A 22,477-nucleotide genomic window follows, 5' to 3' on the forward strand; every position below is an offset into this window, starting at 1 on the left:
AACTCCATTTTCGTTAGAAGGGGTCTTTTTAGACGGTCCCTTACTCGCTTCGGAAACATGGCTGTCAGCTAGACCTTGTGGGACTCGTGAGACTAATTTCTTAGTTTAGATCTTCACGATGGGGACTGCGGAAACGCAGACATTCGTGGGGTACTACGTCAAAACAGCCATACAAAGATGGGGTAGTTTATACGCTAGTATTTGACGTTCTTTTACAACCAAGATGTACAATCTTAAATCCAGCAGCGGGGTCTGGTGGCCGGGGGAAGGCTCCGGCACCAGAGGAAGTATGGGCTCCCTCCTGGTCCGCCGCGACCTGAAACCTCTACACAACTACGGTTTCAGTCTGTTAGATGTGTCGGGCGAGGAGGACGACGACGTCCAGTTTGACAGTAAGCAACTGCCAGGTTGTTTAATCATAAATTGTGCACTGAAATGTATCCACTCTGAGTTAACCGACGCCTCTGCTCGGTCCAACTTCGAACCGATATCAGCAGCTCAACTTGCTAGCTGGCTAGCTTTGAGTCTGTTTCGAATTGTTTAATTTTAGAAAAGCTAAAATATCTTAATTTAAACCAATTCAAGATTAAATTAAAATTCAATAAAAGAGCTTAATGAAATGGGGCGTTTACATGCTTACATTCAACTTGTACTGTGTCCAGTTTAACGCCTAATGCTATATTTGACTGTTTATATATCAATTACACATTCTTAGGTAGCCATTGCGCAACAGCTGTTGCCTTTGTACAACAAGGGCCCAACTTGTCCATCTGCTATGAACTACCTCAGAATATTCTTGGACTGCCTGTACCGACCGCTTACCTGCCAAGTCATAACTCATATTTGCACCATTGCAAATTAATTTTCTGTACATCCTTCATTCACTGCCCTTTACTGTGCTTGTTTATTTTATTGTGTCATGCCCTCAAACTACTTGTGTCTCTTCTATGTTACTAACACCGTGTTGTGCTATCTGGCACTCATTGCGGACAACAGAATAAGAATTTCCTTGTGAATATGACAATAAATACTTTGAATCCTTGAATTCAATTGACATTTGCATCCCTGTTCATTGTTTGCACACTCTGTCGATCCAAGTGTCTGGTGTAATTTCAATTCCTGGTACGCGTGTACGCACCCAACCCCAGAACTGCATATCAACATGTCTATCATGCCTGTGAGGGCAATCGTTTTTGCTGCTTATAACAGGCTCATTTCAAGCTGTTACATTGTCCTTGAGTTTCAGAGACAAGGCAGTTTGAGTTCAAATTGCGAAACATCGTGGATGATCGGTTTTCATTATCGTTGCTATTAAAAATATTGCAAAACAGGAAACGTGTGAACAGCCTTAACCACACTTCAGATTTCAATGGGTCTATATTTCTACTTCAGTGAACACAATAGTCTCTCTCTCTCACTCTCTCTCTCTCTCACCCTCTCTCCCTCACCCTCTCTCTCTGATAGATGGTAAAAATGTGATTGTGATATTCAAAGGATAGTTTTTCAGTATCAGTTGTGATTATCAGCTAAGCTATTGACAATAGCGATTTCAAGGCGTCTGAAGTTGGGGAGAAAATGTATATTGCAATATAACAACACTAACAGCATGTTATAATGAAATGAAAATAAGGAAGTAATAGGGCAAAGTAAGAAACCCCTGTCAGCCTGATCATGTGTTTGGAGGGGATACAGTAGGTGGAGGTCTGCTGAACACTGGACAAGATAGATAAGCATTACAGCTGAGCACACCCCCCTGTGTCTAAACAAGATGAGCATTTTTGACTTTTGACTAAGGTGAACAGAATAATTGGTAGTGCGGCTCTCGGTACTCGATATCCCAAAGTGTTTTCATGCAGAAAAATGGATTTAAGAGAAAAAAACATTGTTGAAATTATAGCTAAAGTTATTGAGGAAGGTAAGACGGTTTAACTGTTTAGAGAAGAAATATTGTGTTCAAATGATCATTTGAATCCTCTGTCAACCAGCTGAGCAAGTTATTATCGAAACCAGGTCATTTTGTGATACTCCACCAGGACCCTCAAGATATTTTGCCTGTCTTCTCTTACCAGCTTCTGACACGGATAACAATGGCGAAGTATTGATGGCTGGCAGACGTTACCCATCCATTCATGAGTTTGCTGCAGCGATCCCCAACCATCTTCTTCTGGGGTCTCTGCTTGAGCACCTGTGCTTTGTGTATGAAAGCAATCCATCTCGCTCGCGGATGCTTTTTAAAGGTAATGTATTTAGATTTTTCCTTTGCGCTTGCCTTGGATAGTGAGGTGTAAATGCTAATTCTGGGCAGCACAGAAATATTACAAACACATCACACATTAACTGTTCTGTCAGTATGTATTAGTGCGTGATGTATTTCCCAATTTGTTGTTAAATGCAGATGTCCTCATTTACTTATTCTCTTTTTTTGTGCTTTGTCAGTCATAGGCCAACGCTTATCTGCCTTGAACTTGCTCTCCCCTTTGGCTATAAGTGACGAGTTTAGCACTGTCAGACTACAACACAACCGAGCCTTCACCGAGCTGCTACATGCAGCCAGCACCTCACTCTGTCCACAGGTAAAATTGTAAACGTGTGCCGTTCAGTATCAAAGCTACAACGATTAGCATTAGTATTTGAATAATTATTTATCTTTGACACTATAGTCATCATTGCAATATAAGGTCTTTTACCACTTACACGCAAACGTGACTGGCTGATCTTGCGAGATCTTGATTTCTATTTTTACATTTGTAAACATTTATTTTGAATATATACTCCCTGACTATGGGATTTTATGGTAACCTATTGTTCCAAGTTGAATTTTGTTGTCGGTAAGCTGTGATCTACTTTTCACTTCTACAATGTGACGTGTTTTTATTCCTTTACCCTACAGGGCCAACACATACAAAGTCCCATTGTAAGGTAGAGACCGACTTTTTATGGTGGTTTCTTTTGCTGATTAATTGTGTTAGGAAACATTGAAAGGGTTGTGATGTGGTGAGTGTGTGTCGTCTTTTCATGTTGGTCACAGAGAATTATCACCTGACATTGCCCTCAGCTCAGTGGAGCTTTATAGCAAGTTCCAACATTGATCTGCTGCAAAGACTGCAACATCATTCATGGCTTTCGATGTCGGCCTTTTGCAACAGAAACTGCTTGTTTTGGGGGGAAACAGAGTTAAAAACCCACCACCAACAGTAAATATGCATTGCTGAGTTGGTGGTCAAGAGTTGACCTTCAGGAGTGACTGAATCCTAAAAAGCTAAAAGAAAGTGACTTGTTTTCACCAAGTGGAATGAATCCTGCTACCAAATCATGGATGATGTTGTCCTATAACAGCTTATTGTACTGTATAAACAAGTAACTGTCTGTTAACAATGACAGCTCACAACGACTTTTTATGACTGTTGTGTCAACAATCATTTTTGTAGGGCCAAGGAGGGGCTGTTTGAAGCACAGACATCACGTTATCTGAGTGAGTTTGAAGAAATCTGTCGTCTTGGAAAAGGTTCATATGGAAATGTTTTTAAGGTATTTCATCCCTGCTCACACATCAATGTTTATTTAAACAGACGAAGCCAGGGTAACACGTGTGTCCTCTCTGTGGTATGCAGGTTATAAACAAGCTGGACGGACAGGACTATGCTGTGAAGAAAATTCTCATTAAAAAAGTCTCAAAGGAGGATTGCATGATGGTAGGAAATCAGGATTTGAAGGAAATTTTGTTGCTTTGCATGAAGCTCCATAGAAAGTTTTTATTGTCAAATTCTAGAAGTATAAACCTCCAGTTTGTCTACAGGTACTGCGGGAAGTCAAAGTGCTATCCAGCTTGCAGCACGTCAACATTGTGGGTTATCACACAGCGTGGATGGAACATGTCCAGCCTGCTGCATGTGAGTAACCTACATGGCCAAAAACTACTAGAATGCCACTGCTGTTCTCCTAACTTGACGGTACTCATTTCTACAAATGTCTATGTTGTAGATTCCAAGTCTCTCCTGCCAGCGCTGGAATCTGCAGGACAGCGAGACATGTAAGACTTGTGTAGTGCATGTGTGCAGGGTTGAAACTTTATCTCCCTTTTTGCACCAATGCTAATTTTAACCTAAACTGAAGCAGTAGCTACACCACCGCAGTGGTGGCTCAGACTGCCTGAGGGAGTGTTCATGTAACTCTATCAACATAATGGCATCATTTCCTTGAAAGATGCTGAGAGGAGACCTTGTACTCCCAGTGTGAGCCTCCATCCCAGACAAAGTTGCGATTAATGCATCACTCATAAGGGCGTTGCCACATTTTGCAATTGTGAAATAAAAGACACATTCTTCTTCTTCTTCTTTTGGCTTTTCCCTTCAGGGGTCAACTTTCTCCATCTAACTCTATTCTCCGTATCCTCCTCTTTCACACCAACTACCTTCATATCCTCCCTCACGACGTCCATAAATCTTCTCTTTGGTCTTCCTCGAGACCTCTTGCCTGGCAGCTCCAATTCAAGCATCCGTCTACCAATATATTCTCTATCTCTCTTCTGTACATGACCGAACCATCTCAGTCTGGCTTCTATGACCTCTCCAAAACATCTAACATGTGCTGTTCCTCTGATAGACTCATTCCTGATCCTATCCATCCTGGTCACTCCCAAAGGAAACCTTAATATCTTCAACTCTGCAACCTCTAGTTCTGCCTGCTGTCTTTTGGTCATTAATAAAGCCTGGCTCAGTGCCCGTCTTCTGAACCGAATTCTTGGTTGGATTTCCTGCTCCTGCTAGCCAGTCGAAGTGTTGTTGAGCAAGACGCTCCCCTGGCGGTGCTCCTTAACTGCCTTCTGCTCATGGTTCATCCATGATGGGTTAAATGCAGTGGTTAATTTTGCTGATGTTGTGCTCTATGTAACACTGACTGTGACGATAAAAGGTATTTCTTCTAAAATATTTGAGATTTTTCCTTCAATCTGTCTCTTTCCTTCTCGCAGATCTGATGTGAGCATTGGCGGCAGCAGCACAAGCTCCTCTGTTGTATTTCAAACCCACAGTCAACGTCAGACAGATGCTGCTTCCGGCACCTCAGAGCTTCCAGACAAGACCCCCCATGTCCAAGCAACGGCCCCCACGCAAGACCTGGGCCAGGTGGTGTGTCCAAAGACAATGCGACGCCTCCCTGAGAACTACATCCCCTGTGTGTTCCTTGGACAGCAAGTCCCCATGAACAGCTCCAGATGTCCCGCTGTTGGGTGGGATGCATCGCTGCTGGAGGAGGACTCCAGCAGGAGTAGCACTGAACTTAAAAACAATTCCTGCGTGGAGAAGGGTTGCCAGCAGTGGCCTGAAAACTCCATTTCAAAACCATCTAAAGAGGTAGGTGTGAGAAATATGCTTTGTGTGCTTACTGACGGTAGAGATTGTTCATTGTTTCAGTTTTTACACAGTAAAACGTGCAAGGAATTTATTGTTCTAGAAATTCCAGCTCCAGCTTTTAGAAGTATTTCTGCAAAACAGATGTGTGTACACTGTAGTGGCTCTAGAGGGAGCTGAAATGTACTTCCTCCTTCCTCCCTTCCGATACATCTGCGCATTGTGCTTTTATAGCACTTTTTATGTTGTACAAAGGTCATCAAAATATCCCTGGCCGTCCTGAGTTGGCTTTTTCCAAAAGGAAGAGACACCCACACACTGTCTTCTCTGCCTCACCAGGCAAAATTTAATAAAGAGACGTTCTGTTAAAAACACAGTCCTCTTATGTAACAAACACCTTTAGGCAGATCCTTGATTTGGGTTTGGCAGCTTCTCTTTCAAAATGACTTCTAACTGTAAACTAATATTGTACTATTGACAAAGTGCTTTCCCAGACCAAATAAAAATACCATCTTGAAAGACTGAGGCAGTCATTTAAATGGGGATCAATAAAGTATACACTTATCTTATACATACAATATGTTTGTATAAGATGTATATATGTATAGGAGATGAGAGGAATAGTAGACAATCAGAAAATTTAGAACACGTTCTTCTTTCAAAAATTGCAATTATGAACATGTAATATGTTATGCGTGGCTCAGTGGCGCTGTTTGAAAGTTTTGGTGTTTTTTTTTTTTTTTAATTCTTATTTTACCTCACAGCTTCGAAACAACATCTGGATGTGAAATAATCCACTCTGTTTGAATCTTAATTGCGGACAATTTCGTCAACGTGATCGTTCCATCCCAAAGCCAATATTGTGTCATGTAACATCACAAGAAAAGAAAAGTGCCTCAGTGTATTTCATGATGTTGATGTTTATCAATATCAAAACAGCACAAACGGGAAATAAAACCGGCTTGAGAGTGCGTTCCCAAATGGAGAGTGTCTCTAGAGGTGTAGAATAAATGCTTGAGTGTTATCTGTGTTTGATAGAGCAGAAATGGTTTCTGTAACAGTCCCACTATGTGTACAGGTACAGTTCCACCTGATGCTGTACATCCAGATGCAGCTGTGTGAACGCTCTCTGAAGGACTGGATGACAGAGAGGAACGCCGGGCCCAAAGACAAGCAAGCCATTACATGTACTGACATGATTTGCATTCTTAATGTCAGTGTGTCAGTTCAGAAATAGCTGACAGCGCTGAACAGGGCTTTTTAGTAAAAACATGATACTCTGTATTAATGTGTGTGTTGTTATTGTGTTTTGTTTTTTTTTCTGTTTTCAGGCCCTTACGGGTGCGTTGATAAGGATCACACCATCACCCTACTGAGAAAGATACTTGAGGGAGTTGAGTACATTCACTCCAGAGGAATCATGCACAGAGATCTAAAGGTAATGCACTTTGATATTTATATTCAGCATTATTGTATTTGACAACTCTCTGTTGTGTAACGCATGACTTTTCCTTGTCATGAAGTTTGCTTTGGCTCAGAGGGGCTCAGAGAGGGATGTCTTCTATATTGTTAAAACTTTTTGGGTTGTCCGTCACAAAAGAGATGTTGTGTATATTCTCCCAACTGTTAAACACAAAGTCGTACAAGGTCTCGGGCAGCACTCGCGTCAACTCTTCCCGCTCGCTTTGGATGTGCCTTTGATAAATACTGATCTTGCAAATGTCCTGGAGCCTCCTAGGCTGTTGAGTGAGTGCCAACAACTGGTCCCTCTGCTTGAAAAAACACGTCAGTGTCAAAGTTGAAGGCAGGTGGCCGTTTGTGTCGGAGAGGGTCAGCGGTGACGTCAGGCTCAGAAGTTTCACAAATAAAGAACTGTTCCTCATGTTAGTACTGCGGTTCAGAAACAGGAACAAACAGCTCTCGCCCGACATGGTCCGCATGTTGATGTTGGCTCCGTAGCCCAGTAGCAATTCTACGATTTCCTGGTTGCCGACGGTGCACGCCTCATGTAGAGGCGTCCTTCCAGCATTGTCCACGACGTTTGGGTCAGCCCCGTGGTTCAGCAACTCGAAGACGCAGCCTCTGTTTTCTTCCCCCACACGAGTGGCATTGATAGCCATTGCAACCACAGCAAGATGCAGAGGCGTATGCCCAGAGGGTTCGACGCCCTATAAAGCAGTCAGGAATTTAATAGATACCAAGCTTTCTTAGTCATAGGCTCACAAGCATAGAGAAGTTGGCAAGGTGGAGTCCCCGGATAGGCTAGAATAAAATATGTAAACCGTCGGTAGTTTTCTCATGTAAGGATATGTGTACATTATAAATATATAATTTGTCAAAAGTATTATAAAGCCATGCTTCTCAAGTTTTTAGAAAAATCTGGAATACGGTAAATTAATTTTCTCATTCCCTCAAACAGCTAAATCGTCATTGGAAATGGCTGCATAACTTGCCTTTCATTTGCAAAAGCCCAAGTCTTTGACAGTACATACCGAGTTGATATCTGCTCCCTTTCGGACTAAGCAGACGATGATGTCCTCGTGGAGGATCCCGGCTGCCATATGCAGCGGCGTCATCCCGCTGCTGTTCAGGGCGTTCACATTTGCACCATAGCTGGTCAGAATCTGGACAGCAGCAAGTGCCGTGTATCTCACTGATAAATGGAGAGCCGTCTGGCAGCCGTCTCCCTCCACCTGTTGAGGATTGCAGGGAAACACACGACATGTTTGGCCTTGAGGGCTCCATCTCAGTTAGTTTCAATGAAAACAATGAACGTTCAAACATGGAATTGGAAGACAGTAATCTGAATTTCTGGATAAAGGGGGTCTCACTGGCCGCATCACCTGAGCACTGATGTCGACGCCGTGCTCACAGAGGAGCCGCAGACAGGCCTCCGTCTTCCTTTGCTCACCCAGGATAGAAGCGTGGAATTTTGAGCTCTGTTTCGCGCCGGTCGTCTGGACGCTCGGCCATGCAGACATTACAAAGTATAGGGCGGATCGACCACGCTGGTCCCTGCGGAGGGGACCAGGAATTGGTCAGTCAAAGACTGACTGATAGCTACCATGCAATGAGACACTGTGTGGCTAAACCTGAGAGAAGTTGGAATAAAGTTTGTCCACACCCTTAAATATCAACAACAAAATGGCATGCTTGGTTGACACCATTTTTATTTTTTTTCTGTGATATGACAACAGTGGACATGTTTCAACGAATTCCACCCGAGTAGTTATTCATTTCTTAGCGGAAGACACTCAACTGGTTGGTATACTATAAGGCAAACTGTTTCCAACCTTAAATAGTGACGCATTTTACATAATGATATCAAAAATGTGTTTACAGGGTAACAGTTTCTTTTTGTCATTCAGGATGAATTGGATAAACAATTAAAGAGGATCCACCCGTTCGTATGTCCGTTACATGTTGCGCATGTGTATTTGCACAGGCTTCTTTGAGTTTACTTCTCTATACCTGATGTCAGCATCTGCACCAGCTGCCAGGAGGGTTCTTATGCTCTCCACTCTTCTATAAGAAGCGGCTAAGTGTAGGGGAATGACAGCAGTGTCCTAAGGCAAGAAGACACATGCCAGACAAGACATAGCCAGAGAAACTTGAATACCAGAAAACGGGCGCTATTTTTTTTTTTTTTCCACTCAACACACGGCAGTTTCAACTTATTACTTTGGTGTTGTCAAGTCCTGTTGAATAATATGGTGCAGGATAACAAGTTATTATGCACATAATTTGGATTGCAGTAAAATAGCAAAAATGGCATTAAACTGAAATCCTCGACAGACCAGAGGGATTGATGAACCTCTATATTCAGCTACAGGGTGTGGTTAAGCAGCTTTAATTTGCATTTTAGTCATTCTGACTGCATTTTGTAACGATTTGTGGTATTTGAGTTTTTATATTTACCTTCCAGAAAATCTTTCCTGGTGCACCGTCTCTTATCTTGATGGGATAGTTCGCCCCGTAGTTTTTCGCCATTTCGTTAATACGTCCAACATCTTCATTGATAACTGCGCTGTAGAAGTCATTGTCGTGCCGGGTGTTTACACCAGCACACCAGTATTCGTTTTGCTTGTCCTCATCCAACATGCCCAAGCTGTGTTCCTTCGTGTCTTTGAGCTTTTAGAAGGCGTGGAGCTGTTTAAAAGCCTGTTCCTCTGGTTTGGTGGTGCAAGCATCAAAGTTCTGATAGGATGTCTGTTAGTCTTACACTTCATTGCGAGAAAACGGAAACTCTTTTTTTTTTTTTTACTACTTTACCTCTTCTGTCTTCTGCATTTGTGGTTGATCATGCTGGCAGTATCAAAAGTTGCTGGTCTAAGTTGGTTTTCAAACCAACATTTGAGCCCAGGTATGGGTTCTGAAGACACCCTTTCGCATTGTTTACAGACTGTTCAGTTAGATCTGTATTACGTTTAAAAAAGAAGAGGAATTGTTTTATTAATCATTTAAAAAGGCTTTAAACAAGATTTCATATTAACAAAAATCATTGTAATAAACTCTGTGTATCTCTTACCGTAGCCTTATAACTCTATTCCGACATAACCATTTCTTTGGTGGGAGGAATGTTCAATCAAGCGTTGTAGCGCATCACTGCCATCAGCAAGTTGCATTATATATCCTACACTATGATCTATCAATCTAACCCCTCTTCCCTTTCTTTTGTCTTTCCCAGCCGAGAAACATATTCCTCCATGGTCATGACCGCCACGTTCGGATAGGGGACTTCGGGTTGGCCTGCAGGAACATAATTCTAGAAAGCCATAAAAGCAGCACCTCCTTCAGCATGGGTACCTCATCGCCAGTCCCCCGTTCTTGTTACATACCAGAATTACCAGTAGGTGACGCTGTTCCGTTTAAACTCATATTATTGGTATTCTTGCAGAATCCTCACACACAACAGGCGTTGGAACATTTGTATATGCAGCACCAGAACAACTGAAAAGCTCCCATTATGATTCCAAGGTAACTATCGTAAAGAATATCGATCAGCAATTATCTCATTAGTACATGAATGCGGGCATCTTTGTGTCTGTGTTGAACACAAATTCAAACTTACTCCTGATTTCTGTTGCACTCTCTCTCCCAGTCAGACATGTACAGCATTGGCATCCTTGCTTTCGAGCTCTTCCAGCCCTTCGGGACAGAGATGGAGAGGGCCCGGATGCTTGGAGACCTGAGAGAGGGCAAAATCCATGACCCCTTTTGCCATAAATGGCCAGTTCTTGCCAAATACATCATGAGGCTGATGAGTAAAGAGCCCAGCCTCAGACCCACAGCCAGCCAGCTACTGCAGAGTGAACTCTTCAGCAGTAAAGACATAGTATGGAGAGATATCGTTTACGTCCACAAATAATTAAGAATTGCTTATAAAGTTAAAAAAAATCAAAAAAAAAAAATCAGTGTCACTTAATGATAACAGATTTAAAGCCTATTTGTTGCCACTTAAATGTGCCATCTTTGTTCAACTGTTTAATGCATCGTCACCATAAATGGAAAAGATTGTAGAGTAACTCAAGTCAATATAAGGAAACACGAGCTTCGGTATTTTGAGAGGATCTGTTCTAAAAAGATCTTCCACGTCAAAATCCTAAGTCATTACAAGAATAACTTTTGTGTCTCGCTTAGGTTATCCATGGACTGCAAAGAAGAGTTGAAGAACAAGAGGAAGAGATCATGCAGCTGAAGAGGCAGATTAGTCAACTCCAGACTTCACAAAGCCGTTAATTTCACTCGTCAGAACACCTGAGCCTTAATAATCCCTATACCTAAACTACCTGCATGTTTATTTCATCCAACCAGTATTCTACTTGTGTGAATTGGTACAGGTGGTCGAGTACATCAGTGTGCGCATTTAAGCGTGTCTGGAACACCTGCTTAAGAAACTATTTATCTTCATTTCATCGTTCAATTAAAAAAACTGTTTACTGTAATGAGACAATATTCCAAGAAAGTATTTGTTGTTTTTCATGCTATTGACAAGTATAGGTTTTTGGAATGATTTCCTTTCCAAGAATGTAAAACCTGAAACACTTGATTGTGTGCAAATAGAGAACAAGCAATTTTGGATGAAAGCCCAGTTAAAAAGTAAATGCCTTAAACATTAGCTTACTCATAATCATGTGAATTCGAATTTTGGGGACAACTATGTTGACAATCTTCAGGATGTTAATTTACCGGCCACATTGAATGCTGTGTTTTATTTTGGAATATTTAGTGCAGCGCTACCCTTTCTCAAGGCCCCTCTTTGTCCACTTATAAAGAGAATACGAGCCGTTGTTCGTTATTAATGTGATCGAGCAAGTTTGTGTAGCTTAAAGAAATAATATAAAGTCTAAATATTGAAGAGTGAGGGTGCAACGTGCAGGATGTGTGCTGCACATAATGGACACAAAGGTCAGGAGTAAGAACATGCGACGGATCTTCCCGAAACACGTCTCACACAGTGTAACAGCGGCAGCAGCCAATCAGAGCCCTCGTTTCATGAAGGGTACCCGGATGTACCCGTGGGGCAATTAGCTACGTCATTGTTCACCGCCGGACACCCGCTGGAAATAGGGAATGGATTTACAATCGCTATTAACGTATTCATAACAATTTCCAGGTGAGTGGTTCGTTCACGATACGCTTGAATGGCACTTTAAGTGCGCGGCCGTTGTTTTCCGCAACGTCTAGGCCTCCGGAATTTATTGTAGTAGCCTTACACCGGTTCTCCGTCATGTCGGGGGAGAGCAGCGCAATGAGCACACAGCCGCCGGTGTCGAGCCCCTCCTTTCTCTGGCCATATAACCGCACCGTTAGCCGGGCCCATGCTGTAAAATCACCGTTTAGCGAGTTGAAAGTTGCAAAGTGTTATTGGGCACGCCAGCAAATTGGCGTCTTGCTCTCCGCTGTGTCAACTAGCTCCCATCGTGCCAAGCCCGCTAGCAGCGTTAGCATCGGCGTAGCCGAACAACCGCCGCACGTTATGCTAGCTGCGTTCTGTTGCTATGTACTACATTTCAACCAACGTTCCACGGTTCAAATGAACCGCACGATTGGGTTCTTCCCCGGTGTGCGGTCGCGGTAGCCGTTCTCGTCCCCGCAGCAGACGGGTAGGATAAGCGGACCCCGCTCTTTGGTCTTGCGTTTTGTTTCAAGTTTAACCCGCTGCTTGTTAAAGGCCTAGCCGCCGTCTGTTGGCCAATGTGAGCCAGTCTTCTGGAGCAGGTGGGAGGGAACAGCTGGTGTTGTAAACGTGCTTCCGACCGGGAAATTTCCTTCCCGACGTTTTTTGAATCAGTAACGCTATAGAGTAGTGCTTACGGCTCCTGTTAAATAAATAGGAAAAAAACAAACAAACACAAACAAAGGAGGGAAAAATGAAAAAGAAAAATACACACCCACCCCAAATGGCAGCCAACGGCTCGCCGCCGTTTCTGTATGTTTTTGTAAGAGTTAACCGTTGCTAGCGTAAAGTGAAAGTAACAAATGGTCAACCACCATAGATTTATTTTTCAATCGGCGACTGAGCGCCATTCAGCCGTCAGCCTTGTTGCACAATGTTTTCTTTTTTCCGTTTCTTGTAAAGAAGATGCAATAAGCCCAATCGATTATCAAGTCATGACCATGTTACTAACTGCTCTGGTGGGATTGAAGTGCGACCTCACGTTTTGATGTCACTGTTGTCCTGGTTTTTCCTCACCTAACATGGTCATTCTGCAGTTGAATGATTTCTGTGACTTCACTAACTGCCTCGCATTTTATCATAATTTCTCAGTAATGAGAATTAAATGGACGTGGCTCAAATATTTATATTTTTAGCATAATTCTCCCTATCAAAAGTACTGGACAAAGTGTCACTTCACGGATGTTGTTGCCATGTGTTATAGTAAATGTTTACATTGTTAAAGTCAGAGCACTGATAGGTTTGTGTTGCAAGGTTTTGGACGATAGAATTCCAGTCTAATAATTCACCCCAAATAAATCACTCAGGTGTATGTACACACGTGAAACACTGAAGTCTGCTTTTTATTCCCAAGTTGATATACTTGAATGTTAATTTATATTTCTCCCCAACCTACAGCAATGAACAATGACCATTGTTGACAGATCTTCTGAAAAGTCCGAACCCGAGACAACTGGATTCAAGCGTTCCCCCCTTAACAGTGGAGACGTTGGAATGGATGGCAGCTGTTCCAGCAGCTGGGCAGTGGGCCCCACCCTTTCCAGTGACTCTACACGACTTAAGGCTCCAGGAGGATGCCTGGGGCCAACACCTGGTGCTGCCATCTACAACAGTACCTCTTCTTCTGTAGACCGACCCAAAGAGCAAGGTAAGAGCTTTTTAAAGGTTTACAAAAAGCTAATTACTGTCTTGTCTTAATCAGAAATATCCCAATGCCTCCAAGTCCGCACATAGCCAGGTTTTAGTCAGGGTCTGCCTTGTCTTTATACCTGAAATAAGAGATGAGCAAATGCTCAAATATATATATATATACTGATACCACCAAAGAGCTCCACTGAACGCCACAGGAGGTCTTTCCTACCTGAGGCTATCAGACTTTTTAATTCCTCTTCCCTCAGCCGCAGGGAATCTTCAATCTTTGTAGTTACCGCTAACAGCTAAGACAATTTATATTTCATTATATTTCTTATTCTTCCTCCTTTCCACTATTACCTATTACTGTTATGTTTTTACTTGAAACTCTGGCACAATAATTTCCTTCGGGATTAATAAAGTTGTTCTCATCTCATCTCATATATACATAAGTGTAAAGCAGTAATTTAGACCTGATTCCACTACAAGAAGTTTGTATTTTCTCGTTCGTCTCAGTTTACTCTGGTCTGAATTGGATTAGTTCTTTTAAATTTGGTGTGACCAAAAGTAAAGCAGTGGCTGCTGTTTTGATAATGAGATTCCATTCCTTTTAACAACCTAATTCTAATGCCAGGATAAATTGTTTTTCTTTTGCTTTGGTCTGCAAGTGTGGTTTTCTTGGTATGGGGCTCCTACCTGGTTAAAAAAAAGATACTGCTTACTAAACCTGTAGTGACACTTATTTATAATAGATATTTTAACAACACACAATTTTGGGAAGGTAAACAACCTCACAAAATTTTATTGACGGCCTGGTGAAGTGAGTTTCTGTAAAGTCACGTCAGGAACTGATCTAGAATTTGCTTTGAGAAACATCAATAATAAATGAACAAATAGCTTAGTGTGCACTCATCTTTATTGGAGTGGGTGCCACAGCTCGGACTGCCACCAGTATTCTGCTGTGCTTCCGCTTGTCCTGTTATATAACCAAACTAGTTTTGCAAAGAGAGCATCAGCCATTACTTACTTTTTGCTTTGTTTTCTTTTAATCGACTCGTAACAAAGATGCAGGGCAGACAACTGGATTTCTGTTTTTGTTCTGTCTTCTCCAGTCAATTTGTTAAAATACAAGTATTATTAGATCAACCGAAAGGACCGGACTAGATGTGACTTCTACACATACCATCACAGTACATGCTGATTCCATTTGATGTCCTGTATTTATTGTATTATTGATTTTGGCTCTGTGTGTCCAGTGATTAGCAGTGATGATGGCATTGAAATGCCACAGAAGGTCCTGTTTCCTGCTGAACGGCTCAACCTAAAGTGGACCCAGATACACCGCATTGGTGCTGGCCTACAGAACATGGGCAACACTTGTTTCCTGAACTCAGCATTGCAGTGTCTCACCTACACGCCCCCGTTTGCTAACTACATGCTCACAAGGGAGCACTCCAAAACATGTAAGTTCAATGGTTGTCTCTAACATATCTCTGGTGTCTTCCTCATCCCTCAACATTGTTTCCTTCTCTCCATGCCCCAGGTCATGAGCCAGGCTTCTGTATGATGTGCACCATGCAAAACCACATAATTCAGGTGTTTGCTAATTCAGGCAACGTTATCAAGCCGATCGGTGTGCTCAATGAGCTTAAACGTAAGTGATGTGATAAACTGCACTGCCCTATGAACACAAAATGTTTAACCTGATATGAATGGCAGGAGGCGCTGTATCTCTGTTTACCTCCTTCATTTTGGAGGGAAACGCTCATGATTTTTTTTTTTTTTTTTTTGTTTTCATGTTTTGCTCTGTATTTTATGCAGGGATTGCTAAGCATTTCCGCTACGGAAGTCAGGAGGATGCCCATGAGTTTTTACGGTACACAGTGGATGCTATGCAAAAGTCCTGCTTACCAGGGACCAAGTAAGTTTCATTTTATGCTTGATTTGCAGAAGATAAACCATATTCATTGTGGTGTTAATAAGGGCTGACTAGTAATACTGTGAGTACATTTTAAGCTTCCCTGATAATTCTGCCTGAATGTTGTGTGTGATTTATTCATATTTTCCTTCTGAAATAAATGTAATTAGAACTGAACCTTATCCGTATGAATGGTCAGCACAGCTCCACATATAAAATTATTTGTTAATTAATTAATCAGCAGTTATTTGTAGAATAAGTGCTGATTAATGCACATGCTGTGCTGAATATTGTGTTTGTCATTGAACAATTGAAAGGTAGTTTTGGGAACCTTGAGCCCGTTTTTATTTTCAATTTATGTTAACAAGTGATTTCTCAACTAATTTGCCTTGCTCTATATCCTTCCTCTCTTACTCATCAGACGAGCATGTTTTTGATTCGTATATATTTTTCTATGCAGATTGGACAGACAAACACAAGCCACTACGTTTATTCATCAAGTATTTGGTGGATACTTAAGATCCCGAGGTACATTTTCATGACCGTTCTCTTCTGAAACATTTGAATGTTGCTCCTCTCGACTCATAATTGATACAATTTTTTCCCTTTGGCAGTTAAATGTTTAAACTGCAAAGCAGTCTCTGATACATTTGACCCTTTTCTGGACATAACTCTAGAGATCAAGGTAACTGCTTAGAACAAAAATGTTACTCATTCATTATGCATTTGTTCTGAAAGAACCACCCCCTCTTGATCAATAAAGTATATATTAGTCAAGGAATGCTCAGATTATATTTTCGTTTTTCTTCAGACAGCCATCAGTGTCTCCAAGGCCCTAGAGCAGTTTGTCAAGCCGGAACAGCTGGATGGAGAAAACTCATACAAATGTACTAAGTAAGTTAGTCTTCAAATTTCATGTGTGACGGATTATTTAATATGATTAGTTATGTTATTATTCTCCCATGATAATGGAACATTCCTGTTTCCCAGGTGTAAAAAAATGGTCACAGCTTCAAAAAGATTTACCATCCACCGCAACGCCAACGTGATCACTCTGTCACTTAAACGCTTTGCAAACTTCAGTGGCGGCAAAATCACAAAGGTACACTGATAAACCTGGACTGAAGTGGAAGCATCTTGGTGTATACCTTGGTGTCACCATTGTGCTTATCTCATGCCAATACAAAGTGATTGCTTGAGTGCTTGGTATTAATCAGCTATTTGCCTTTGGTCATCAGGATGTTAAATATCAAGAATACCTGGACCTGCGGCCCTTTATGTCTCAGTCCCAGGGTGAAGCCCAGGTTTACGGGCTGTATGCTGTACTGGTCCATTCTGGATTCAGCTGCCATGCTGGACACTACTTTTGTTACATTAAGGTACTGGCACTGATATGACTGGTTAACTTTTATTCTATTGAAGCTTTGATGTTTTAATCTTTTCTTTCAATATCATCACAATTAATCAATGTTTTATTGAGTCGTGACCAGATTATAAAATTCCAAAATCAGCTTTACTGATCACAGTGAAAAAGACATTGTGTTCAACCCTTTTTCTCTTCCTGTTTATCTCCCAGGCGAGCAGTGGCCAGTGGTATCAGATGAACGACTCCTCTGTATCCATCAGTGACATCCGGACAGTCCTCAGCCAGCAGGCCTACGTCCTCTTCTACATCAAGTGAGTGAACCATAAATAACAGCTTTCTTTAATTGTTGGATCATAAGTGTGCTTTTTCTTAAGATTACATGTAAGAAATGAGAAATAAGCCGCCTCCTTGCATTTTGGCCTGCTTTGTGAAGTTCTAATCTTTTGTGGTTTTAATTGTTCAGAACTCTGTGTGTTCTCTCTGTGCTCCTGGAGTATCTCAGTCCATAATAGTGACTGACATTAATTGAAAATACGAGTTGGACAGAAAGAAAACTCGATGAAGTGGATTAAGAGAATAGAAGGGGCTTAAAATGAAAAAGACAGGACAAAATGGGGAAAATCCAGCATGTTTTGAACAAGATTATAGCAGTGCCACGGTCACAGCACGAGTCGCAAAAGGTGATAAGACGAAGATTGAAACAGATCCGTTGGATCATCTCCATGGTGCCAATTTGTGGTACACACTGCGTGATGTGACAGCGCGGCAGGAACTGCTCGCTACAGGCTTAATCGCAGAATGTATGGAGTTGTGATACCACAGACGTGTACGACAGGTTTTTAGTTAGCAGCCAGAAAATTTTGACATACACTTGTAAAATGAACATTTCACTTTTTTAGATGTCATTTCAATCATAAAGATGTTTGAGATGTTTCTTTTACACCTTAGTGGTTTGTAACTATTCCGGTCCTATTTTGCTTTACCAACTAGTAGTGTGCTCATTTGTACGTATTGTGCTATTTTTGGTCATTTTATTGGAAGACCATCATTTTCAAATGAAATTCAAAAGTTTAAGATAGTATTCATTATATGTTTCAGTATTTCAGCCCCACCCCATTCATATCCACACAGCTTAGCATCGCGACTGTGGGCAGTTCTTTGGCATTAATAGGGTCTCATTAATAGTGTCACTGTTACTTCAATTCTGATGTTGATAAAGTAATGGCAACGATGTCAAGGTCCGGGTCACCTCACGTATTTGCTGTAACTATTGTGATTTTGTCTTGTGTCTTCAGGTCTACTGAAGCGCAGAAAACAGGAGACTATGGCCACATGGGCCACAACCCAGCCATTCCTGGTCAGTTGTCCCCGCGCCCAGTAGTGATACCACGTACAAGCACCACAGTTGAAGACAACAACATTGGTTTCATTGGACCCCAGCTGCCACCACACATGAACAAGGTTGTGCTGATGTGCTTTCCTCTGTATATGGTTGAACATTCATTGTTGTACTTCATTTAGGACATGCATAAGCCTGTGAAAAATCCGAAGTGACTCTTTTGTACTTTGTCGCCCTCCGCAGAGTACCTTCCACATGAATGGGAATGGATCTCTGAGGGATTATCGCAACACCTCCAAGCCCAGCACCAGCAGTAGTGTTGTTGGAAAGCCTAGCCACGGTCTGACATCCTCCTCTTCCATCTCCCACTCTGTCAGTCGGCCCACAGCGATCCCAGATCATGACAAACGCCAGAAACTTTCATTCTTCTTTGGACAAGGCAAACAGAACAGCCCATCCTTCTCCGCATCCTCTTATAGCCAGCCGTCCTCTGCCAGCAGCAGCAGCAGCTCCTCTAGCTCTTTAGCCTCCTCACAGTCTACCTCAGACTTTCACTTTGTTCCACGTCAGCTTAACCACCTTAATGGCACGCCCTGCCGCAACGGGGCTGCTCACGCTGGAGGGAACGGTGCATCCTTCTTGGTGCCGTACAGCCAAGAGTCTTCAGAGGAATCGGACCAGGAGAACTCTGCCGGTTTGGATAACGGCTCTCTCACAAAGACTCATCTAAATGGTAACAACAGAAATGGTGGGGATCTCTTCGATAAAGCTTTCAGTTCCACTAACGGGGAGTCAGGGGTTCACCACAACGGAAATGTTTTAAATGGATCAACCTGTGGCATCGCTAAAACTACCCAAAATGGGCACCATTATGGAAACAACAAGGTCAATGGACACAGTACCCCGGCTAAGGTAGATATCAGGATTTGCAGTCTCTTGGTATCATATTAGTATAAACGGATTTCATCTGGCTGACTGAATATGGATTTTTTTCTTGTCTTTAGGTCTCTGGCAGTAGTTGCAGTTTGTCGTCAGCGGAAACCGTCTCAGTCAACGGGCTTGACAAAGACCACAGTCAAACAAGGTAAGATTAGCTTTGTAGCGCTGCAGTACGTAAGGAAAACGTCTCCGTTTCGAAATATATACACTTGCATTGACATTACCCGTGTCTTTTCACACACCGCTAACCATTTTATTCTTGACACCGGTTTCTCTTCTTTTCTTTTTTTTGTTTCCAGCAAAGAGGAAAATAGTAATGCCTCGACCCAAGCCAGTGCTTCTCAGAGCACACCCCCCACTGCTAGTGAAAGCCAGCACAACTCCACTCCTGACTTAAGGGCTAAAACAGCTTCTGACCCGCTGCCTCAGCACACAGCATCCACCGCTGCTAGCTCTCCCCCCGCAGCTACTGCTACTAAAACCCAATCTGTCCCGACTCAAGAACCCCCTCCCTCCTCTGCTCATCACGATAACCCTGCAGCCTTAGCGGGCCCCACAGAGGACTCACAGAGCACCAGCGGGGCTCATGGGGTTCCACAGAAGGTTGTTGTCCCTGAGGATCAAGCAAAGGATCTCCCGCAGACCAATGGCTTATCAGCAGGGACTGAAGGAAATACTGTTGTCAAGGAGCATCTCCAGTACAATCCCGGTTCTCGAAGCGGCGGGAGACGAGCCTCCCGGGAGAGGGAGCGGGACAGACTGCACTCCTCTGACTGGAGCAGAGATCGGGAGAGGTATTACAGGGACAGGAGTCAGGAGCGAGACAGCGACGGCGACGGCCATCGGTACAGGCGGGATCACAGGGATTACCGGTACCATCACCGCTCGTACAGGGACCGTTTGCCTCCTCAAGATCGTTATTACAGGGACTGGGAATCCGAGCGTCGCTGGGAGCGAAACTCTTACCACCCCAGGGAGCGAGACCGAGACAGGTGCTCTAACCATTACCACCACTATCACCAGCACCAGCCCAGAGACGACCGGGGCCGCGAGCGGAGAGGCTACGGCTATCCCTACCACGACGAGCCCCACGGTCGCTGGAGGTGGCACCAGGAGAGTCGAGAGGCACGCGAGAACAAAGACAAGAGCAACGGCAGGAACAGGGATCACGACCGTTCGAAAGGGACCTCCACCCCAGTTTCAGTGCCGGACATGTCATCCAAGACCTCGCCGCCTCGCGGTCTCGGCCCTGCATTCACTTCTTCAAATAGAGAGGAACTAAATCACAAGAGCACTCGGAGCAAGGAGAGGGATGGCAGCTCTGAGTGCCGCTCACATAAAAAACACAAAAAAAGCAAGAAGAAGAAGAAGTCAAAGGATAAAGAGAGGAGCCGTGGGAGCAGGTGAGTCATTTCACCTCTGCCTCTTTGGATGCTGATTAGATGGCCAGCCGTTGCAGCGCTCTGCTGCTCACTGTGTTGTGTGTCACGGATGTAGTAATATTGCACTCCCAGAGTGTATTTTGCAAAGACGGCATTCGATCCAAAAACCATTTGTTTCGTAGTGTTTTCATCTGTTTTCTCCTGTGAAAAGTGCGTTCGATTTCTGAATAACAAAGTTGCTTACATTTTCCCTCTTTAGCGGGATCCAGAGGCGATCTAATAAAGACAACCTAACAAACCCACAGTGCCCTCTAGTGTTCCGGGATCACGCGTGGGTTCGCTTGATTTGATTTAGTTCCGACAATAAAGTCTACCGGATCATTTTTTTTAAATCGCGATGCGGTGCAGTCCGGACAACCGATCATTCCCGACGTCACCACCTCAGCCACGAGCGGGTTGAGAATAAGGCTTCTATTTTTTGTATCTCGCTAGGAGCTCGGACTGGGACTCTGACAGAGGTGAGACAAAGAAGAGAAAGAAAAAGAAGAGGCACCAGGACCGCGAGGCGGAGTATCCGAGCCCGGCTCCGAGCCACCGGACCAGGAGCAGCGAGGAGAGGGAAAATCGCAAACGGCGCTACTACGACTTCAAGGAATCTAAACATGAAAGCGACTATTCACCGGTGAAACGCTGGCGCGGCGACCACGGCAGCGACCCGCACCCGTTCCCCTCTCACAGCACCCCGCCCTCTGCTGACAACTCAGTCCGCCGCCCCTTTAACGGCTACACAGGTATTTTGGAAGAGTTCAAATCCCGATCAGAAACGTTGAAATTGTGGGACGCAAGAAGCCTTGAGGTCAAGTTCATTTGTCGCTCTGGTTTCGCAGGGAACGGTTACAGCCGAACTAATGGGTTCTCCGGCAGCCTGAGCAGCCCCACCAAGCACTGACTGTGAGTGGCCGTCCTCCGCCAGCCCCCCGAGCTGCGCTACGACACACAACTCACACGCCGCTCTCGTTTTTCTTTCAGATTCTGAGATATACAACAGCGGAGGAATGTCAACGATTAATGGACGCGGTGCTTTTTCACAGAAAAAAAAACGGAAAAAAAAAAAACAAACTATTTTACCACAAGTTAAAAGTGTTTGCAATGTTAAGATTTTTTTTTTTTTAAAGGCTTTGATTTATTTGCAGTAATACTCCTTACTCTGGTTAAAATACTGTCTCCTAGTGAACATTTATGATGGAAAAAAAAAAAGATAATATATATACTTTTATGAACTCGAAACAAAGCCTGGAGCTTAAACATCTCAACTGCTGCTCAGTGGAACTCAGGACTTGAAAACTTGTTAAAACCCACCGTGGATCTCCACCCGACTCAAATAAGACTGAAACAAAGGGATGAACAAGGTTTAAGATGTCATCATATCTTCATAGCTGCAGTGTTTTTAAGTTTCTTTGGTCCCACTGGGAGCGGTCTCACTCACACACACACACACACTCACACATACACACACACTCTCACGGAGGGAGATGTTACTGAATGAGCGCAGCGGCGGGAGCAAGGCATTCCTCGCTGATACCTCCACGTTACTCTTGACTGACTCGAGGACCCCCCCGCACCCTTTCCTTTTTTTTTTCTCCTTTCCCTGTTTCTGTTCAGCTCCGAAGCCGAAGAAGATTCCCTCTTTGTCATTTTTAAACTTTTTAACAAATGCAACGGTTTCTCTCCAGATCATGTCTCTCTCTCTCTCCTCTCACAATCTCTTCCTTTTTAAACGTTCAGAAAACTTTGGTTGCGGCTGTGGACCATTAGTGTTTGCTTTCAAATGGAATTATGCGGTTTGTGTCTTCTAGCGTCATAAGGAATACTGT

The 22,477-nt window shown here is 43.2% G+C and overlaps 3 protein-coding genes across 3 annotated transcripts; 2 read left to right on the plus strand and 1 right to left on the minus strand.

Moving 5' to 3' along the window:
* The first annotated feature begins 42 nt into the window (after positions 1 to 42).
* Positions 43 to 11,294, plus strand: eif2ak1 (eukaryotic translation initiation factor 2-alpha kinase 1). The gene is made up of 15 exons (XM_086140310.1): positions 43 to 392; positions 2,070 to 2,237; positions 2,437 to 2,573; positions 2,891 to 2,919; positions 3,429 to 3,528; positions 3,612 to 3,692; positions 3,797 to 3,890; positions 3,982 to 4,030; positions 4,970 to 5,351; positions 6,427 to 6,535; positions 6,680 to 6,786; positions 10,036 to 10,150; positions 10,246 to 10,325; positions 10,450 to 10,683; positions 10,989 to 11,294. The coding sequence occupies exons 1-15, from the start codon at positions 224 to 226 to the stop codon at positions 11,085 to 11,087; spliced, it is 1,953 nt and encodes a 650-aa protein (XP_085996436.1). The 5' UTR covers positions 43 to 223; the 3' UTR covers positions 11,088 to 11,294.
* On the minus strand, positions 6,781 to 9,577 carry LOC147214859 (ankyrin repeat domain-containing protein 61-like). The gene is made up of 5 exons (XM_086140311.1): positions 9,267 to 9,577; positions 8,820 to 8,914; positions 8,192 to 8,363; positions 7,841 to 8,041; positions 6,781 to 7,516 (listed from the first exon to the last, which is right to left on the minus strand). The coding sequence occupies exons 1-5, from the start codon at positions 9,447 to 9,449 to the stop codon at positions 6,893 to 6,895; spliced, it is 1,275 nt and encodes a 424-aa protein (XP_085996437.1). The 5' UTR covers positions 9,450 to 9,577; the 3' UTR covers positions 6,781 to 6,892.
* Positions 11,295 to 11,876: 582 nt separating the features above from the next.
* Positions 11,877 to 21,860, plus strand: usp42 (ubiquitin specific peptidase 42). The gene is made up of 18 exons (XM_086140309.1): positions 11,877 to 11,964; positions 13,426 to 13,675; positions 14,916 to 15,122; positions 15,203 to 15,313; positions 15,481 to 15,580; positions 16,038 to 16,105; positions 16,192 to 16,262; positions 16,389 to 16,471; positions 16,568 to 16,679; positions 16,816 to 16,956; positions 17,154 to 17,254; positions 18,239 to 18,404; positions 18,526 to 19,194; positions 19,287 to 19,366; positions 19,521 to 20,624; positions 21,096 to 21,394; positions 21,491 to 21,554; positions 21,633 to 21,860. Exons 2-17 carry the CDS (start codon positions 13,435 to 13,437, stop codon positions 21,550 to 21,552), a joined length of 3,615 nt encoding a protein of 1,204 aa, XP_085996435.1. The 5' UTR covers positions 11,877 to 11,964; positions 13,426 to 13,434; the 3' UTR covers positions 21,553 to 21,554; positions 21,633 to 21,860.
* Positions 21,861 to 22,477: the final 617 nt, after the last annotated feature.

This window comes from Fistularia commersonii, chromosome 33 (assembly GCF_037954325.1).
Source record: "Fistularia commersonii isolate RoL2024-O1a breed Wild chromosome 33, RoL_Fcom_v1.0, whole genome shotgun sequence".
NCBI lineage: Eukaryota > Metazoa > Chordata > Actinopteri > Syngnathiformes > Fistulariidae > Fistularia > Fistularia commersonii.

What these genes read in the sequence shown, in the direction of transcription:
- eif2ak1 (XM_086140310.1), top strand. Translation starts at nt 224, where the DNA reads ATGTACAATCTTAAATCCAGCAGCGGGGTCTGGTGGCCGGGGGAAGGC. An exon ending in CATATGGAAATGTTTTTAAG is followed by an intron (nt 3,529 to 3,611) that starts GTATTTCATCCC and finishes TGTGGTATGCAG; the next exon opens with GTTATAAACAAGCTGGACGG. An exon ending in CAGCACCTCCTTCAGCATGG is followed by an intron (nt 10,151 to 10,245) that starts GTACCTCATCGC and finishes GTATTCTTGCAG; the next exon opens with AATCCTCACACACAACAGGC.
- LOC147214859 (XM_086140311.1), bottom strand. Translation starts at nt 9,449, where the DNA reads ATGTTGGATGAGGACAAGCAAAACGAATACTGGTGTGCTGGTGTAAAC. An exon ending in CAGGAAAGATTTTCTGGAAG is followed by an intron (nt 8,915 to 9,266) that starts GTAAATATAAAA and finishes TTCTTGCCTTAG; the next exon opens with GACACTGCTGTCATTCCCCT. An exon ending in AGGGAGCAGATATCAACTCG is followed by an intron (nt 7,517 to 7,840) that starts GTATGTACTGTC and finishes ACTGCTTTATAG; the next exon opens with GGCGTCGAACCCTCTGGGCA.
- usp42 (XM_086140309.1), top strand. Translation starts at nt 13,435, where the DNA reads ATGACCATTGTTGACAGATCTTCTGAAAAGTCCGAACCCGAGACAACT. An exon ending in ACATAACTCTAGAGATCAAG is followed by an intron (nt 16,263 to 16,388) that starts GTAACTGCTTAG and finishes GTTTTTCTTCAG; the next exon opens with ACAGCCATCAGTGTCTCCAA. An exon ending in GTGGCGGCAAAATCACAAAG is followed by an intron (nt 16,680 to 16,815) that starts GTACACTGATAA and finishes TTTGGTCATCAG; the next exon opens with GATGTTAAATATCAAGAATA.